This window comes from Artibeus jamaicensis, unplaced genomic scaffold, assembly GCF_021234435.1.
Source record: "Artibeus jamaicensis isolate MK-2021 breed Jamaican fruit bat unplaced genomic scaffold, CSHL_Jam_final contig_354, whole genome shotgun sequence".
Classification (NCBI taxonomy): domain Eukaryota; kingdom Metazoa; phylum Chordata; class Mammalia; order Chiroptera; family Phyllostomidae; genus Artibeus; species Artibeus jamaicensis.
Genome location: NW_026521803.1, coordinates 32,603,773 through 32,624,689, shown reverse-complemented (window position 1 = coordinate 32,624,689; position 20,917 = coordinate 32,603,773). Strand labels below are relative to the sequence as shown.

The following is a 20,917-nucleotide window of genomic DNA, read 5'->3' as shown; positions in this document are numbered from 1 at the left end:
CAATGAAGGGTAATGTAAGCATTAGAAAGCGAGATCATTGTAAGTGGTAAAGGCCCAGGACTATTCTAGCAGCTTCAGCTTTGCCAGTGCAGTGAAGACGGATCTTAGTTTTTGTTTAAAGACCCCACCGTAATCATTTTTGAATTCCTGATGCCTGTGAAAGAAAGGATCATTATTCCTTCTGAGCTGCTTCAGGATCTTCTGGAACTGAGTGGTCCTGGTGGTCCGCTTATACGCTGGTTGGAGTTCTTGGACACAGGTGTGCTGTTGATGGGTAATTGGTATGCTGTGAAGTTCCTGGAAAATTCACCTCATCTATTCGGCAATCCGTGTTAAAAGGCCGAGCCTGTGATGGCATTGAGTTGTTTCATTAGCCCTTCCAAACTTGCCATTTGTTCACTCAAATCATCCTGTTCGTACACCTACAGAAAGAATGAGAACTGCTGGTGAATAGCAATAAAGACAAGTATCATATGATTTCACTCATATATGGAATCTATGGAACAAACTGAACTAACAAGGAAAATGGGGAAAGACTCAGAGAGAACAGGATGACAGCTAAGCGGGGGGGAAGGGACTGAGCAAAAAGGATAAAGGGCTCATGGACTTGGACAACAGTGTGGCGACTGTGGCACAGGGGGACTAAATGATAATGGAACAAATATGATAGAAGAGTAAAAGATTAATATTTTATAAATATTAAATTAGATTAAAACATTAAAATTAATGTTACTTATTTTTTTACATCTTTTAGTGTGGCTCCTAGGAAATTTAAAATGATAGACATGTGTCATATTGTATTTCTACAGGCTAGTGCTGATACAGACTTTCCCCATCTTTGTATTTCCCTGCATGTAGAATCTTACTGTTCTTCATATTATACCTTTGGCTGACACTCCTTAGCGTCAACCATATAAGTAAAAATGGGCCAACTGGCGTGATTTATTACGAAATGAGACATAGAAACTTAGGAGTCTGAACTTATTTGAGATATGGCCAACAACCTTGAGACTAAACAAATATTGCAGTAAAGAGCTATATTCTGACAGAGTAGTACATTGGGTTCTTATAAATTTGAATTGCTTTGAAGCATACAAAAGTTAACATATAAGTAGCATGTTAATTATAGAACATAATTCTGTCAAACATTCACCCATATATATACACACCTAGATTTCTTGGGTTCCATGTAGTTAAAATATTTTATTTTTTTATAGACTAAAAATAATATAATTGAGAAAGAAATTATTGATCAAATGGGATGACTCTAGTCTTTTCCCATCATCTTTTCCCCCTTCATATTCAAGCACAGGAAAAAAGAACAAAACAAACAACATTAAGTGGTATCAATACAATGGGCGCGGTTAATGGAGAGAGCAGGCTGGGTCAGACCAAACTGCACACACTAGTCCCTGCTTCGCAAGATGCAGACATTTCAGGGATGTCCTTACATTAGCTGGATCCTCTGTTGGCTTGTGGCTATCCTCAGATACTTCGGGGGCTGTTGGCACAGACACAGGAAGCAAAGGAGATCTTGCCTTTCCAGCCAACCCAAGAGAGGCTGTTTTCACATGAGTCTTAGGAAGAGTGGGCCCTGAAATAGAAAATGCAGGGTGATGAAAAGTAACAGATAAAACAGCCTGGGGATTGGTCTCTCAAGTGTGTGAGCCAAATCCAGTGAGTTGGCACTGATTTGAGGTTATTGTTCATTCTGTAGTTCAAAGATGAATTCTGACACAATGAACAAGCACGCTTTCTTTCCACTAAATGGAAGACAGATTTTGATTAGGCGTCTCCAGAGGAAGATCCCCCACTCATATGTAATTTCAAGTGGATTTCAAATCACACTATGAAGGTTGCCGGGAGCTCTGCATCATGCCCTACAAAGTGTCAGGTGAGTGTGTCTGATGCCAGTCTCAGCTGTGGGCCAGAAAGCCCAGTGCTAAATCACCTACGTAAGCTCTAAATTGTTTAATAGTACTATGTAATATTTGTATGGTTTAAAGAAATCCTTGCTCTGGTCTACAAATGAATGTTAGAGGTAAAAAAGCCCTCCACAGCTAATGTGATAGAATCTCATTGCTAATTTTCTTTTGGAAAAAAGGAAGATATGATTTTGTCCTGATTAGCATTGTTTCTCTGAATAAAATACACCCCAATGTTCATGCAATTCATTTAGGGTTCTGCTGAGTTCCCCCTGGATGACATTTCTGACTACTATAGACACTGGTACATTTTCCTTTTGAGTTTGAAATTTGCCTTATGAATCCTGCTTAGCTTATAGCAAGAGTACCACTCTGTCCCTATAGCCTACAATAAAAACTTGATAAAAGCTAGTATACCTCCTACACCTGAGGACTTTTGTCATCGTCAGCATTGTGACCAGGACCTAAGCAGAGAAGGTACTGAATTAAATCATAAAAAGAAGTTTGCCTCCTTTCCCTTGTATCATCAGTGACGATATTTGAATTCCAATGACCTGGAAGTCTTACTACACATTTGAGGGCAAAATGTTGTAAGTTGTTTTAACCACACTTTAGAAAACATAATTCAAGTGAGAGGGCTCAAAAATTATTTTACTATCATAGAAATAGGGAGCATTTGTTTATTGGGAAATAAATAATGCAAACAGTCTAGTAGCCTGGCAATTTTCTATAGGCTAGGCAAAATGAATGCTAAATCATGCAAACAGTCTAGTAGCCTGGCAATTTTCTATAGGCTAGGCAAAATAAATGCTAAATCCTAACAAAAGTACCTTTTCTCAGACCATGGCCCAGCATGTAATTTCTTCATATTTATAGCCTTTCACTCATTTCTTCAACTTCAAGGATCAAAAGTCTGCAGTTGGAATGATTTATCACTAGAGGGTGATCTATACAAGCTCCAAGTTCTCCATGCACTTATACAGTACAATTCGGATAAACATTATTAATTTAATGTGATAAATGAGGTTGTTGGTCTGAAACAAAATAGCCATATAAAATTGATACTGACTTCTACGACACAGGTCATTTTGGATTTGTCATATGTTCAGTTTCCACTACCAATTTTCTCTGGCTGAATTAATAGGCAAACCTTCCTTCTTCCAGAGACTGTCATTCCAGCTGGTCTTCACTGGATGTAAACAAACCATTCGTGCATTAAGCCCCCCTCTATGCTCTCCTCTTCAGCCTCTGACCATAAGCGCAGTGTTTCCAGAGCCAACTCAGTAGTGCAAGCAGATACTAAGGCAGGCACTAAAAACCCTGCCAGAAGTGATTCTGTGAAAAGGCCCTCCAGATGCTCCAACGTGTATCATTCACATTAATATCACAGATGATTAGTGAAGTGCAAGCAGAGTTTAAAGAGGAATTTTCCTAGAGTTCTGGTGAAGCTTGAGAATGTGTCCATTGAACTCCCACTTCTAGCTGCACTTTCTGAATTATTTTTATATTCCCTTCTAGGATGTTCACAATGTCCTGCTTAAACCTGTATCTAGCTTTAGTGCCATGGGAAGCTGTTCCTGCTAGCACATGCCATGGGCTGTCTCTTCTGTGCTGCATTTTAACAACACTTCCCGTACTCACCTCTTATTTTTACATATATATTTTGCTAGAGTTTGCACTTAGATTTCTTGGATGATGAAATCTACTTATTTATTTTTAATTTAAGTTAACTAGTTATGAAAAATTTATAATTTAACCCTTCGACAAACATATGCAACGTGTGTCTTAACATATATTGTGAAGCAGTTCATTGAACATAGGTATCTACAAAGAGACCAACATGAGAAAAAGGAAATGGCATGAGCAGAGCTGACTACATAGGAAATTCCAACAGGCCTGTGCCAGTTTTATACGAGAAAATGTGTAAGAATAAAGAATTACTTTGGAATTCACCAGACTGTTCTGCATAATTTCCTAATAGTTGACTATTTTTTTTATAGTTTTGCATGTAGTGGAATTACAGTTCTCATTACAAGCACATACTCTGATGATATATTTTCTGCCCAGGATCCTAAACAGTTGGGTAGATCCACAGTGTAGCCACTGTGTCTGACATGCTTGTATTATGACAATAAGATGCAGGTTATGCCTAAAGAGCACCATTACTCAAACCCATTAAAGAGAAGGTCATTATAATAATTGATTGTCTCTAGCGTCCAGGCAACAGTTATACATTTAGAACCTACTGAGTGTTGAACATTATACAAGACACAGTGCATTTTGCAAAAGAAATTGAGGACATTGTCTTGGCTCAAAGACCGTACAATGTGTTTAAACCTCAAGTGACTGCCTTTTCTCAAGTAACATTCACACGTTCAAAGAAATTTAGAATGCTGGAGCCTCGAGGGCCCTTGGAGTTCATCTAATGACCTTCCCTTTATTTTGTTGAAGAAAACACCAAGGTCCTTGGAGATCAAGAGATCAAGGTAGAATTAATTTCAATAAAACTCCAGTACAAGAGAATTTGAACAGTCTCTTAGAGTTTCATTATCAGCAAGGTTTGTCTAACATTTTTCTTCCTTCTCCTGAACAGGGAATTAAGGAAAAGAGAAGAAGGGAAATTTCCCAGGAGAGAGTTATCAACAGCCAGTAAGACAACTTAGATCTCAAAATTGCCCTTTAGTAGACAGGAACGGATGTTTTAAAACCTCCTGTATTGGGATGCTGACACTGTGATTCAGCTCTTGAATGCTCACTAACTGACCTACATGATAGAGTTATGTTGGTATCTGGGTAGATTCAGCACTTTCTACTTTGAACATCAGAAGCTTTAATCTTGGACACAGGTGAAGGCTGGGTCCTTACAAGCTCACTAAGCTGTGCCTTTTCCTCCACTTAAGCAGCTCACCATGGGTCACTGGCTCTTGTCCTGATTTCTAAGCTGAATCCTCTTCCTCCACCAGCCTATGAGACATGCCTTGAGTCCTTCAGTTCTTTCCTCAGACCTTACCAGTGGTCTCCCCAAAACGCTAAATTCTGAATCAATTTCTACATACATCATTGAAACCAAAGAAATAGCTTCATATAAAACAACCAGTCTCATGGCATAAACTACATTCATTTGGCTAAGTGATAGCTGGGAGTGTAGTCTAATCTGCGGAGGACATTGAGAATGGTCTTGCTTCCCCTCTCCTGCTGATGAATTGCTACTATTGAGAAACCAGTTATCCAGAGTCCCTTCCTCCTACTGAAATTTTCTGGATTTCAGTGGCACCTGGGGCTTTGTCCCATTTCCTCCATTGCTATCTGACCTTTTCCATACTTCCCTCAGAAGTGAGTTTAAAAGCCTTTGTTCTTGGAGCCCTGCCCCCCTTCTTTGTGTTCTTCATCTGCATGATAAATTCCTTTAAGGCATCAGTAGCCTTTGCCTTACCTGGTGGTGTTTTGACACACTGGTAGAGAGCCATGAATTGAAAACAGTAGCAGTTAGAAAAAACAAATCAAAACATTTTCTTTAAGCTATTAAACTCCTATTCTACAAAGTCAAGAAGTGATATAATTTTTGACAGCTTTTCCTATTTTTGTGGATCTAGGAAGTCGCCAACAGAGAAGACTTCCTATTGACTTCTTTGCTTTGGAGAACAGCACTCACATTGGTAACCGGTCTAAATGTGAGTAAGTGAAATGAAACGTCTATAGATTTCAGAGCAATTTATCGAAGAAAAAGAAAAGGAAAGACAAACACTGGAAGAATCCTTTCCATGGCCCCCAACTGCTAATTTAATATAATCTTAGTCTGGCTGTCAAGATTCTCTATAATCACTCTAAAATCTGAAGACTGACTTTCAGAATGTGAGCAAGAAAACCCATGTCACATTGAGACAGGAAGCAAGCAAGAGATGACAGGTTCCAATCCTGAAGGCCAAGCTAATCCTTATGACAAAAGGTTTGTGATTTTCTATGTTATTTCCTCCCCCCCCCCATGATAGTAAGATGTATGTGGGCTACACAATGAATTCCAAGGACAGAATGAGTGCTCAAGTCAATATCCAAATATCGAGGCACAGTCCTAGCCTGAGACTTAGGAAACCCAGCCTTATTTTTGTGACTTTGACCCAATAGTCTAATTTCTTTGGGTCTTGATTTCTTTATATCTACAGAGGTTAAATAATTTTTTCTTTAAGCTGTTAACTATTAAAATTATATACATATAATACAGCTAATCTAACTATACTGAACTTTACATTCAGAGTTCTTTGTTCTCCTAAGGCTTAAAGAAATTTTAGTTAATCCATTGGTAAAAATGAATCCAAAGCAATCTCCAGCAGGTTAACTCATAAATTTAAATAATTGGATTTTAAACCTGTGTTTTCTAGGAAAAAAAGCTTCTGCAGTTTTTTTTCTGAAAATTATTACTGAAAAACCAGAAGAACTACCATTGTTTTTGTGTTTCAAGTAACAACAGAGCTCAACTAAAAATAAGCATTAAATTTCCATGAGTTTAAATGATACGTGATTCATAGACAAATTTAGATGTATAAATGTTCGATCTGAAAGTGCTACAATTTTCCCCCTATGTAGGATGCAAATTGAACACAAGTGTTTCAGGTGACCCTTGGGTGAAACACATGATGTTGATAGGCTAAATAAATGGGGTGACACTGATATACAAGCACAACAAATTCGCTGAGCACTGCTTTGGTTTTAATGTTACTCGGCACAGCAGGACCCACTAAGGGGGGAAATGAAAATGCTGCTGGAGTTCTTCCATGGCCAGCAGAGTGAGTACACGGTGCAGATGAGCAGCCTCAGCAGGGATTTACTGTTTTAAGCTTTATTTTCACGGTGCAGTTATTAAACACGTCATTTACTCATTAGATACATAATATATGACTGCCAGGTGCAGACTCCTGTTAGCATCTCCCTGCAGAGGGTTCTCCCTGGTAAAACGGTTCTTGGTGAGAAATGTTAGATTAATCTGCAGTGGGAATGGCATGAACAGACTCACCTGGGTCAAACCTGAGGCCAGTTAGTAGCATGATTTTGATTTTGACATAAATTTTACCATCTTTGCCTACTTTTTTTACTATTTCCTGTCCCACTTTTCATTCCTTCACCCTTAAAAATAAAGTTGACATGGGTAACTTTGAGGAGGCCTGGATTCTCCTCTCTTACCTACTTGGTGACACCTGACAAATGAAGCTGCCTCTCTTGCTTGAGTTTCTATAGAAACTATGATGTTATTCTGACACGTTTTTATGATTAAGTAACTACTCTGGGCTCAGGTTGTCTGCGGGCATATGGAAGTGCCATGCGGTTGCACAGGGTCTGGCAGAAGTAACACCTGCCTGAGTGTGGTTGGTAGGGTAATAATATGGGTATAATAATTTATAGTGTTAATTTGAACATTTCACCTAAAATGTCATATAGTGTCCTTGAATATTGTTATGTTACAGAATTATATGCTTATGATTTGTTGTAAAAGATTTTGTGCCCTTGCTGGTGTGGCTCAGTGGATTGAGTGCTAGCCTGACAACCAAAGTGTCACCGGCTCAATTCCCAGTCTAGGGTACATGCTTGGGGTGCAGGCCAGGTCCCCAGTAAGGGGCATATGGGAAGTAACCCCACATTGATGCTTCTCTTCCTCACTTTCTCCCTCCCTTCCCTTTTAATTTTTTAAAATGAAATTTAAAAAAAATAAATGAAATCTTTTAAAAGAAAAATAAATGAAATCTTTTAAAAGAACAAAATAAAATTAGAAGGTTTTATAATGAAAAGTGGTGTTATTTCTGCCAGACCCTGTATAAACATCTCATATGTAAGGAACTTCTGAGGTTTACATATATACATATATACATATATATAAGTATATGTATAATTGTATATATAATTATATATATATAAGTATATATATACATATAAAACAGTTATACTCTCTACATTTTCATGTTCACAAGTATTGAACAAAAGGGATCTAATTTCAAACATAAGTTTTGGCATCAATCTTTAAGCATTTAATTTACTATGTGTATTTTATTGTAGAGATGATAAGTGTGCTTAAATGGCATTTCTGAGAGCAGGGGCTTTGTGTTTTTCACCTGACCTTCCTGTTTCTCCTCAGAGATAAAGGAAACACTGAGGGCGTGTTAATGAGGTGCTTCTGCCCCTTTCTTCTCCCTTTCTATTGCTCTTCCCCTGTGAGATGTAAGGGGGGGACTGTTCTGATTGACAAGTAAGTGACTTTCATTGTGCCACCTTTTTGTGAAGGTGAGAGGGTAAAATTAATGTGAAAACAGTCATTATATAAGTTCTTGAACCTGCCTGCCCTGTGACATAGAAGACCTCCAACTCTATGGCCTTACAAGAACTCTCTGGCAGCTGTATTTCTTAAGAAAACAAGGCAAGGCCTAACTCCAACAGAGTAAGTGGGTCTTTACTATCAGTTGTAGCTCACAGCTGGTGAGCCCACAGTCCGGTCTTCAGGGATGGAGGAAGAGGACCCCAGATGTTTTGGCCTAGTTCTGCCAGAGGGCTATGATTCCCTTGGATCATTGATTCCCATATGGTAATCATCCCTTTTTTTCTCTATTATTTCCATGAACTGGAACAAGGAGGAGAAAGGGTGAAGTTAGGCACCCTCTCCCACAGGCACATAAACTACAACAAAACCCCTATGCCCACACTGTCCTTTATGTTCTTAAAACAGGCCTTTTAAGACATGTTATTGCTCACATCTTGGAGGTGGGAAAGTCAAAGTTCAAAGGAGATAAGCAACTTGCTCAAAGCCACTCAGCTGGTAAGTGGGTGACTTTGACTATTGTTATTGTTAAAGTAGATATTCTTTTCTTAGACAAAGACAAATAAATCTACAATGTAGGCATTGATGGAAAGCAAAGAGAAGTGGACAAGACACTCTTAATGCTGGAAAGGGCAGGAGAGAGTGGGGAAAAAGGGGAGGATGCAGCGGTGACAGTGGGGTGGTGGTAGTGAGCGACGGCAGGGAGGTAGGAGGAGAAATGAATGGACATATCCCTGCTCACTTGTTCGTCTTGATTCTAGATAAACTTGTTTCTATCTAAGTGGTAATATAAATGACATTCCATCGCAGAAGTGAAAACTTCTGACATCCTGGGAAAAAATAATAAATATAGTGCATGGTTTTAAAGTTTGCCTTTGTTTGAATACCACAAAAGGTGAAACTTGTCTTCAAATATCTTTCCCCTTTTTGTACCCCTTCGCCCTTTTGAGGTACTTTCCCTCCTATACTGTCCCCCATTCCTTTCTTCTTGTACGCATCCCATAGGAGGTATCATTCCCCCACACCCGTGGTAGAAAATGATCTAATAGCATAACTATGATAAACTGTTAGTACCTTTCATCTTTTCCTTTCTGGGTTTGTTTACAGTTTTTCAAACTAAATGCTACAAAGGGCCATATTGAGAATATGTTTCTACAAATGAGTCTCCGGCACAGTTGCACCTGCACAGCTGCTCTCAGGGGAGATGCTTCTGCTTCTTGGGACACCACTCAAGTCTGATAATAATATGTTTTCCATCTTCTTTTGTCTCTTTAGGCTATAAGGCATCTAACTTCCTGGTTTGAACAATGAAATAACAGTAATCCAGTAAGTAATTACTGTTCTAAAGTCATAATAAGAGCTAGTAGGTTTAATTATGCAGATATGACCTTTCATAGTTCTACATAGTTGTGGTTTGTTGTACCTTCATGCCTTTGTGAATTGGAATCCAATTCCTTAATTCACTGGGCACATCAGGGGCATTCAGTTAATGCCCCACATTAACTGAAGAAAACAACAAAGTTACCAAAATACTGGAGGAGAGCCAGTGACCAACCGTGTTGAAAACATTCAAATATTGTCCCAGATGGCTTTAAACCCCAAAAAATTATGTATACAAAGGGTGTTTATTTACATGTTAAAATGAGTAAGAAGATGTAGTCCTATATGTTTATTCTTTCCTTTATATCTCTTGCTCTAGGGGACATATCAGTGAAAATATTGCTACGTGGAGTATCTAAAATTTTCCTCCCTATGTTCTCCTTTAGGACTTTTATGGTATCATGACTTATAAAAAGCTTTTGCATAGTGAAGAAAACATTGGCAAAAGGGAACCAACTGTATGGGAAGACATATTTGCCAATGATACCTCATATAAGGGTTTGATCTCCAAAATAGATAAAGAATACACATGGCTTCTCACCAGGAAGACAAACAATTAAAAAATGGGCAAAGGTATTGAACAGACACTTCTCCAAGAAGGACATACAGAGGTCCCAGAGACATACAAAAGGATGCTCAGCATCACTAGCCATCAGAGAGATGCAAATTAAAACCACAATGAGATACTACTTCACACCAGACAGAATGGCCATCATAAACAAATCAACAAACAAGTGCTGGCAAGGTTGTGGAGAAAAGGGAACCCTAATACACTGTTGATGGGAATGCAGACTGGTGTAGCCACTGTGAAAAACGTGGAATTTCCTCAAAAAAACTGAAAATGGAACTGCCTTTTGACCCAGCTGGGACTATACCCTAAGAATCCTGAAACACCAATTTAAAAGAACCTATGCATCCCCAAATTCACAGCAGTGTTATTTACAATAGCCAAATGCTGGAAACAGCCTAAGTGTCCATCAGTAAACATGTGGATCAAAAAACTGTGGTACATTTACACAATGGAATACTACACAGCAGAAAGAAAGAACTCCTACCTTTTGCAACAGAATGGATGGATCTAGAGAGATTTATGCTAAGTGAAATAAGCCAGGTGGTGAAAGACAAATACCCTATGATCTCATCATTAAACGAAACCTAATCAACAAAACAAGCAAGCAAAAGAGAACCAGAGACATCGAAATAAAGAAAAAACTGACAGTGACCAGAGGGAGGGAGAAGGGGGAAAGAAGGGGAAGGGTCAAGTCAAAGAACATGTGTAAAGGGCTCATGGACAAGGACAATGGAAGCTGGGGTGGGGGTTGAGTGTGGGAGGGGAATGGGAAGGCAGGGGAGGAAAAATGGGGGCAACTGTAATTGAACAATAATAAAAAATTTAAAAAAATAAAGTGAGTAAGAAGAGACTTACGGAAGAATTTAAAAGGAGCTAGAATTGATTAATAGTTATTTATGAAGGTTATGTTGGGAAACAATGACGAAGCAAAGGATGGATAAGAAGTCCTCCAGGACAAAACATTGTTTAATGTATCTTTTTGTCATTAGGGCCTACACCAGTGCCTAATTCACACGGAGTAGAGCTCATATTACACTTAGTGAATTTGTTCCTGGAAACAAAACTGGACAGACAAAAGCCACAACAACAAAACATACAGAAACTGCATTCAAAATTCTGCCCATTCCTGCTTCTCCTGATTTAGAAACCTCATAGAACAAGAGAAGTTTCAGGAAAGTCATCGATGATCATGAGAAATGAGTTCATCAGTTGTGTATCTCTCCCTTTCTTTTGATGCTTCTCTGAGGTTCATACACCACATGTTAACAAAAGACCAAAGATCAAAATCAAAACTACAACTACAAACTCAAAAATAAACATCTGTTTTGGTCTTTAGTAGGATGCCATAATGAAAGGTAAACATGATTCCACATTATTTTCATTACTCACTTTAAGAGGTCTACTTTAACTCCCTCTGTTGCTTGGTATCTAATGTCAAAATCAAGGGGCTGCTTCGTTAATTGCATAGATATTAGAGATAATTTTTAGATAGTTTGTTATAAAAAATATTTATATCCTCTGGCCAACTCTATTCTTTAATTTTCTTCTAACTTTTTCTACCTTATTGGTAACAAGAAACAATAGGTTTGAGCATTTTATTTATAGTTACTGTGATTCAGATGTTTTGTGCTCCTGGGCGGAAAATTGTTTGTCCTATTCTTGATGAAAAATAGGCTTAAAAATCCTTCCTGTAGACCTGGCTGGCGTGGCTCAGTGGACTGAGTGCCAGCCTGTTAATCAGAGGGTCACTGATTTGATTCACAATCAGGGCACGTGCCCAGGTTGTGAGCCAGGTTCCCAGTAGGGGGGACACAAGAGGCAACCACTCATTGATGTTTTTCTCCCTCTCTTTATACCTCCCTTCCCCTCTCTCTAAAAATAAAATCTTTTTAAAATCCTCCTTTATTATTATATTTTTAGTGATATCCTATTGATCAATCCTCAGAGAAAGCGCACTCTTAACTTTTAAAAAACATGACACCACATAAAGTTTCCATATTATTTCATGAAAACATCAGGAAAATGAAGAAAGTACAGACATCAGCCTTCCATTACTTTTTAAATCAGGTACTCTGTAGAATGTCACCATCACCCAAATTCAGCCACATTAGTATGCAACAGATTATATTTTTGGTAAATATTTCATATGCTGTATAAACATAACAATTTCCACTTTTTAAAAATCAATTCATTTTCTAAACATTGGAAATACTTCCCTCCATAAAGACAATTTGATTATCACAGAGGATTCTGTCTTTATAGTATAGCCTGTATTACTCAGGACCAGATTTCTTAATATCCTGAAATAACTTATTTTTTATCTGGTTTCATCTTTAATAGAAGTCATCAAATCACACACACATCCACACACATGTGCACACTCATGTAAATACAATAACTATAACCAGAAATATGACTTCCAGTTACATTCCGAGGTGATTTAACCCAATATCTTACAAGTTTCCCATGCATATCTCTCAGACTCACCAAAGCACAACATGAATAGTATTATCAAGGCACAAGAACATGTTAAGATCTCAGAGAAACTTAGTCAGTGAGATATGGTTATATATTTTTATGATACTTTCCATTGTAAGAATTAAACACCATCACTACCCGCCCCCCCAGAACACATGCGTTATTAAGGAAAACAACTGAAGGGAGCATCACCATGGTCACCACTGACCAACTTCTTCCCTGTATTTTGCTGCCATACTTCTAGGGCGTGGCCAACTCTTCACCTATTTATAGATTCACCATGGCTCTCTCTACCACCTGGCTTTTGCCCTCACCAATATATTTAAATGTCAACTATAAAGGTCAAAAATACTCTCACAACTTCTAGGCCTAATGAGTATCTGCCCTGTAACTTCTCTATGGGATTTGTTGGTAATTATGTTTCTTCAATTCTAAGGTTCGCAGCAATCACACTAAAATCAAGATGCTTCTTACAAGTGATTATGCACATTATTATAGTTTTATTTTTTCTTTTAAAATTGTACAACTAAATCAACGGTAGACTCCAAAGGCAATGGCATCTTTATATACTTACTGAAGTGTTTAGAAGTAAAGTGAACTGATGTACATTACGAGGGTGGGTAGATGAATAAATATGTGGCAAAGAAACTATGAAATGTTGATTACAGAATCTAGGTGGTAGGTATTTAGGAGTTCATGGACAGTTTTCCCTAGCATTTGCTATTTTATAATAAAACAGTAGAAGAAAAAAATCTAGGGCAACTTTTAATCAAGGAACTATTATATTTTAAACTGCCCTTTCCTTTAGGTACTCGCCCTTCTTGGCTTCTGAAAAATTATACTACAATTGTTCTCCTGTCTCTAGTACCTGGTCTTTTTCTCACTTGTGAAATGTAGATTTACTCTAAGTTTCAGTTTTCAAATTTCTTATTTTCCCTCGAAATCTGTCCCTGGCAGTTGTCATCTAATTCTGTCTATTATATGCCAAAAACTCTTAAATTTCTGAGAATGATTACTTAGTCTACTCCAGTTGTGATTTCACTCTTGAATCCTTAACACTTCACCACATCCGTGATATATTTTCACTTGGATGCCCCACTGCCCCATCACACCCAGCACACTTCACTGCGTCTCCCACTCTTCGTTCCTTTCTAGGAGTAGCTTCTCAGCTCACTTCCCTCTTTCTGTTTGTTTGTAACCTTGTTCCTAAAGACATCAACAGAGTCACCTTGGACTTCACCTTCTCCCTCATAGCCAATTATTCACTGTTTCTTCTTTTGAAATATAACTCCTGTGGCTGTCTCTTCCTTCTGCTTTCCACTGCCATCATCTACATCGCACACTTTCCTTCTCAATCCTGGTTTACTATTTGATCCTCCCAAAACACTACTCTGTTCTCATTCATCACACCCTGCCCTTTTTCGGCTTACTATCTCACAATTGCTCTACAAATCATCCTCTCTAGCGAGACTATTTTACTTGCAGACCCTGAAAATCTCTTGTATGAGGTACTTTCTCATCTGGGCTTTTACTTACTCTCTTTTTCTCCCTGATACACTTTTGTGATTCTTTAGCAATTGCGGAAGAGAATAAATACTATAGTCATGCAGAACTAGACTTATATCCTGCCTCTGTCCCTTAATAACTTTGACCTTGGAGATGTTATTCAATTCTATGCTGTGGGTTCAGCTCCTATAATTGGACATGGCCTACATTATACAGATAATGTGGGATTTAAGGAAAAAGCTTGTATAAAATGGCATTCTCCTTGAACCAACTCCTTAGTTCATAGATAACACAGACTTGGCAACAGATAAACATTTAGGTATTATAAAGTGATTTCTTTTTCACCCTGAGCTGTCCAGAAATGCAATTTGCTGAAAATAGTCCATTCCCCAAAAATACTAGTTAACTGAGATTTTATTCTTCTTTATTTGCAGTGGAACTAAATGTCAATGAAGATTTCTGACTAATCCTGTCATGCTGGACCAAGAAGAAGAGCTCTTGAAGGCCACATATGGGAAAAAATTTATGAGAAAAACATGTTTCTATGCAATATTTCATAAACTCTTTAATATTCAATATATTCTACAGCGTGAAGTTTCTGAATATTTTATATCTATAAAATTATTTGAAGTAAAACTGCCATTATTTGAAGATGACATGATAGTGTACATAGAAAATCCTATAGGCTCCACCAAAACACTGTTTAACCTAATAAGTGGATTTGGCAAGATAGTGGGATACAATCAATATTCAGAAATTGAAAACATTTTTGTATACCAACAATGAAATATTAGAAACAGAAACTAGGACAAAAAAAATCCTGTCTACTATAGCAACAAGAACAATCAAGTACCCAGGAATAAACTTAACCAAGGAGGTAAAAGACCTGTACTCACAAAACTACAGAACACTGAAGAAAGAAACTAAGGAAGATAAAATGGAAGGATATACAGTGTTCATGGATTGGAACAATCAACACCATTAAAATGTCCATAGAACCCAAAGCAATCTATAGATTCAACACAATTCCCATAAATATACTAATGACATATTTCACAGATTTAGAACAAATATTTCAAAAATTTATATGGAACGAAAACCCCAAATAGCTGTAGCAATCTTAAGAAAGAAGAACAAAGTTGGAGGGATCACAATACCCGATATAAAACTATATTACAAGGCCACTGTAATCAAAACAGACTGGTACTAGCATAAAAACAGACACATAGATCAATGGAACAGAATAGAAAGCCCAGAAATAAATACCTGCCTCTATGGTCAATTAAAATTTGACACATGGGACAGTAGCATAAAATAGAGTAATATAGTCTCTTCAATAAATAGTGTACATTTGGACAGGTACATGCAAAAGAAAAAAAAAAGAAAGAAAGTAAACCACCAACTTAGACCACACACCAGAATAAACTTCTGGTGTAGAAGTTTAGAAGTTAGACTTATATGACAGCTCAGGGCTCCGAGAGTGAATGTCCCAGCAAGCAAGGCGGAAACTATGTGGTCTTTTAAGAAAAATCCTCGGGAGCAAAATGGTCACTTCTAAATAGATATATGCAAAAATAAATGAAACTAGACCACTTCCTTATACAAGAATAAATGCAAAATAGATTAAAGGTTTAAATATGATATCTAAAACCATAAACTCCTAGAAGAAAACACAGGCAGTGAACTCTTTGACCTTGTTCTCAGTAATATAGTTTTTGAATATATCTCTTTGGGCAAGGGAAACCAAATCAAAAATAGACAAATAGGACTACATTAAATTAAAATTCTTTTCACAGCACAGGAAACCATCAATGAAATGAAAAGGCAACCAACTGAGTGACAGAAGATAATCACCAATGCTATATCCCAGAAGGTGTCGATATCCAAAATTTGTAAAGAACTCATACAACTCAATACCAAAAAACAACAAACAGTCCAATTAAAAAATGGGCAGAGAAACTACATAAACATTTCTCCATAGAGGACAATAGCATATGAAAACAGGCTTGACATTTGACATCACTAATCACCAGAAAAACACAAATTAAAACCACAGTGATGTATTACCTCATACCTGTCAGCATTTCTGTCCCCGAGAGAGCTGTTCCTCTGGCTTCAGGAGCCAGACAATTCAGATACTCTTCGTATGTCGCTGGCACCTTTTAAGCTGTTGTCCGTTTGGCTTAAGGTGAATGTTTGTGATGGGGGGAGTCTGTGCTTTGACCCTTTTAAAGGATGATTGGGTCTATAGGAGACCTCTGCCTTACACACATGAAATCACTGATTTTCACAGCCAGATGTTGTGGGGACTCTTCTTCCCAGTACTGGTGCTTAGGGTGAGGGAGTCCACCTGGTGTGAGGCTGGGACGCCCCACCCCCTTGCTCAGGGGGGACCTCTACAGCCAAGATATCCCTCCCAGCTCATTTCACATCTATGTTCCCCCAACAGTCTTGGTATGGCTTCTTCATTATAACCTTAGTTAATAGGAGTTCTGTTCACCCAATCAAGGGTATTGTTATATAACTTAGTTTTAATTTTGTTGATCAGAAAGTGTTTTTAAGAATTATAGATCTACCTTAAAACACATCAGAATTAAAATGGAACAGATACGTTATCAGTGAGTTGAAGAAAGTTCCCATGAAACACAGGCAGTCAACCTTTCTGTACTCCAGCTCTGGGTAAATCTCTGTGACTCCCCGTGTTCTTCCAGAGCAATTAAATTCACCTGTTTGCACATTAATACAGTCTATTGTCTTCATTATTGCATCATAGGGTTTTTAAGGAAAAGAGGATATTATTCTTTGACAACTCCAAATTCCTTCCCACAAAAATATTTGCAATGAATAGAGAAGTTTATCCCTTCATCTACTCCTCTAGGACACTGGTGAGATGCTGGTGATTCATTTTATTTTTCTTCTAATAAACCGTTTTCCATGAAGTCAACCACCCTGATGCCTTTTTGTAATAGCACAACATGCTTTTGTGAGAGACGATTATATAAATTGAATATGGTAGTATAATATGTGTGAGATAAAATAGACTATGGTAAATATGTTGCTTGTTTTCTTGCACATCAACATCTAACATTTTGGGGTTAGTATATTTATATTTCAAGATTCAGAATAAAAATATCAGCATTTATAGAAGTTGACTTTGGAATATCCTTATTTGGACATTTAAAAAAATGTTGTAAAACGTGTGTAAAAACACACACCATTTTAACCATTTTAAAGTGTAAAGTCTAGTTCAATAGCATTAAGTACACTCATGTTGTTGGACTGTCTGTCGTCCCCACCAGCCATCTGTAGAACTTTTTTCATCTTCTACAACTGAAACATGATACCTGTTATGCAATTACAGGTATCATTCCTCTATCTTCCCAGCTCCTGGCAACTACCATTCCACTCTCTGTGTCTACAAATTTGAGTACTCTCAGTACCTCATCTGAGTGGAATCATACACTATTTGTTTTTTGGGTTTTTTTTTTTTTTGTGATGAGCTTATTTCATTTAGCATGATGTCTTCAAGTTTTACCCATGGTGTAGCATGTGTACAAATTTCATTCCCTTTTAATATGGACAGTATTCCATTGTATGTATAGACCACATTTTGTTTATTCTTCCATCTATTCATGCATGGACATTTGGGTTGTTTCCACCTTTCAGCTATTGTAAATAATGCTGCAATGAACATTGGTGTGTACATACTTCTTCAAGACCCTGCTTTTAATTCTTTTGGATATATGCCTAGAAATAGAATTGCTGGATCATATGGTAATGTATGTTTAATTTTTTAAAATGAATCACCATAGTGTCAGTCATAGTGGGTACACTAGTTTACATGCCACCAGCAATGTACAAGGATTCCAATTTCTGTTGGTCCTTGGCAATCTTAAACATATTTTTTCTCTAGATGAAATGATATGCATAGAAGATAGAAAATCTGGATGACCTTTAAAGCCCCACCGGCCTTATCACCTGTGATGCATTACCTTCCAGCAATAACTTATTGACTCGTTCTCTGCTTGATCAGAAGAGTTAATAATACTTTTGTTCATATATGACTTTCTCTTAAAGAGAAGATTATATGATCACAGACCCAACTTAATCTCTCAATGATAGTAGCAATGTCTTGTTCAATGCATGTGTGTCCATGAGTTCTGCTGTTGACACTGTAAGAATGCAATATCTGGAATTTAGATAGCAGTATTACATTTGTTTGGTGTTGGTATACTGAAATGAGAAAATATAGCAGGGTTCTGTCTTGGGTTAATTCCCTCAAAACAGACCCTGATGTGAAGATTTCAGTAAAAGTGAGTTGGTATGAAGTGCACCCAGGAGAATCCATTAGGGGAATGGGAGAGGAAGGAAAGAGAAAGAAGATGAGCCAGACAAGTGTCCACTATCTGAGGTGCAATACTGTGGAGCAATATCATTCCATGGAGAGTCAGTCACTCTGGCTGAGCTATGGAGGGGAACTCTAGAGGACTAGGCGGGGTGGGGGAAGTAGCAGGGGAAATTTGGGACAACTGTAATAGAAGAACAAAAAATACATAAATAAAGAAATAAAGACATTTACTTGAAAGCTAAAAAAAAATTACTGGAAGCTAGTTCTGAAAAAAAAATAGGCCCCAGACTATCTTATACTAGGGTTAGAAACAAGCCCACATCATCTTTTGGCTTTTGACAACTGTATAAATATTTAGTCTTCTAATAAGAAATAAGAACTTCCATTGATCCTTTATGTATATTTATCATGATAGGAACCTCTTTTGGACATCCAAAACAGCAAAGGAGTAAGTGGAAGCAACACTAACCTCCTCCCAGGACCAGTCTGTAATTACAACTAGATTGTAGAGAAAGCATCCTGAATAACCAATGGACCACTAGCTGAAAAGAAGCCTTATAACCAAGGACAGTCAGAAGACACCACTTCACGAGCCTGGTAGTGTTAGGGCTGGAATTAGATAAAAGTAGCCAAGAGGAACCCGAGGCAGGCTCCAGACTGTCTCAGCGAGGAAGATAGAAAGTACAGAAAGTACAAAGAGTGCTGAACAAGATAAACCGCCTTGTGCATGACCTTGTCCTTGCAGAAAAGTATCCATTGTTGCAAGCAGAGAACATAGCCATGTGTGTCCTCTCGGGATAGCCAATTGCTAACAGCTACGTCTGCTTCTGTATTTGCTTGCTTGCTCACCCCAATAAAAACCCCAGGCTGTAAGCGCCAGGTGCGACTCTCATTTGCAGCCATTTTAGCACCATGTCTCCAGACACCCTGAGAGTTCGCCCCTGTGCAGGTAAAACTCTGAAACTTTGGCCAATAAAGTTCCATCTTAAACTCCTGAAAGCTTCCGACATTTTTGCTCGCATTGGGGTATGTTACAGTAGGGCATGCAGGGGAGGCGCGAGATTGCCTGGCTGGGCTCCCATGGGCAACAGCTGAAGTTCCAGAGAAAAATTTTAGTGGCTGGGCTGGGGGGTTCTTCTTAAGAAGTGTAAGGTCTAAAACCCCAAGCTGGGCTCCCCAGCCTAAAGCACCAGAGCCAGAAAGAAACCCAGACAACATCAAGCTGTGAAAAGCAGCAAGGTTTCTGTCTCCCAGGGAGAGACAGTTGCAGCTTTGGATTGCCTCCTAAAATGCTAATGCACAAAACTTCATTTGCAGTCACTTACCTTGGGCTCCAGCAGAGGGAGGGCAGAGTGGACCAGAGATGCCTGGGAGAGTCGGGAGTTGGTGGCTCTGGGAGAAAACTGAAGGAACACCCACCAGGATCCCTGTGCTGAGTCATACCTTATACTCCAGCAGCCATCTTTCTCAGGCAAGGCACTCCTCTCCCAGCTGCATCAGCCCGAGGGGAAGCCATAGCCCCGCCCACAGTAATTACTCTGCCCCACCTGTAGTGCTTAAGCTGATTGCTGCTTGATTAGTTTAACAACCGAACAGCTGATTAATTTTAAAAAGCAAGGTTTTTAGCCCTGGCTGGTGTGGCTCAGTGGATTGAGGGCAGCAAACCCAAGGTCGTTGGTTAGATTCACAGTCAGGGCGCATGCCTGGGTTGCAGGCCAGCTCCCCAGGTTTCTCTCACACATTGATGTTTCTCTCCTAGTCTTTCTCCTTCTCCTTCACTCTCTCTGAAAATAAATAAAATCTTTAAAATGAGAAACCCAACGCTTTTATACAAAGAAGCAACCAACATGGGAAGACAAAGAAACAGGCCCCAAATAAACGAGAGAATTAATTCCCCAGAAGAAGAACTAGAAGAAATGGAGGCAAGCAATTTATCACATACACAGAAAGTTGAGAGTAATGATTATAAGGATACTCAACAGCATGAAAAAAAGACATAAAAACCGTAAAGAAAGCACTGATCAGAAATAATGAATGCAATATCTGAAATAAACAGTACACTGGAAGGAATAAACAGTAGGCCAGATGAAGCAGATGATTAAATCAATGGTAGACAAGGTAGGAAAAAACACCCAGGCAGAGCAGCAAAAATAAAAAATTATTTTTAAAAATGAGGAGAGCTTATTATAATATAGTTGTTCAGAAAAGTATGCTTTGGTTTCAGAAAATCCTAGGTTCAAACCCTTGCCCTGTCATTTCAATATAGTAAGACACTGAATGAATTATTTTATCTTCTGCAATTCCAAGGTACCGCATAAGTAAATGGAGAAAAGTGGTATTTTTCTTTTGGTGTTTTTGTGAAGATTAATGAGAGAGTAAAGGCGTGGCTAAATGCTTGCTAATGGTGATTT

General features: G+C 38.2%; 1 protein-coding gene across 1 annotated transcript in view; it reads right to left on the bottom strand.

Moving 5' to 3' along the window:
* Positions 1 to 243: 243 nt before the first annotated feature.
* The window catches only part of DCC (DCC netrin 1 receptor), a 687,608-nt gene continuing 666,934 nt past the window's right edge, over positions 244 to 20,917 (bottom strand). The window contains exons 34-35 of the mRNA XM_053664328.1: positions 1,452 to 1,594; positions 244 to 422 (exon numbers count right to left, since the gene is read on the bottom strand). Coding sequence (XP_053520303.1) covers positions 333 to 422; positions 1,452 to 1,594 — 233 coding nt within the window. The 3' untranslated portion in view covers positions 244 to 332. The remainder of the gene's footprint in view (positions 423 to 1,451; positions 1,595 to 20,917) is intronic.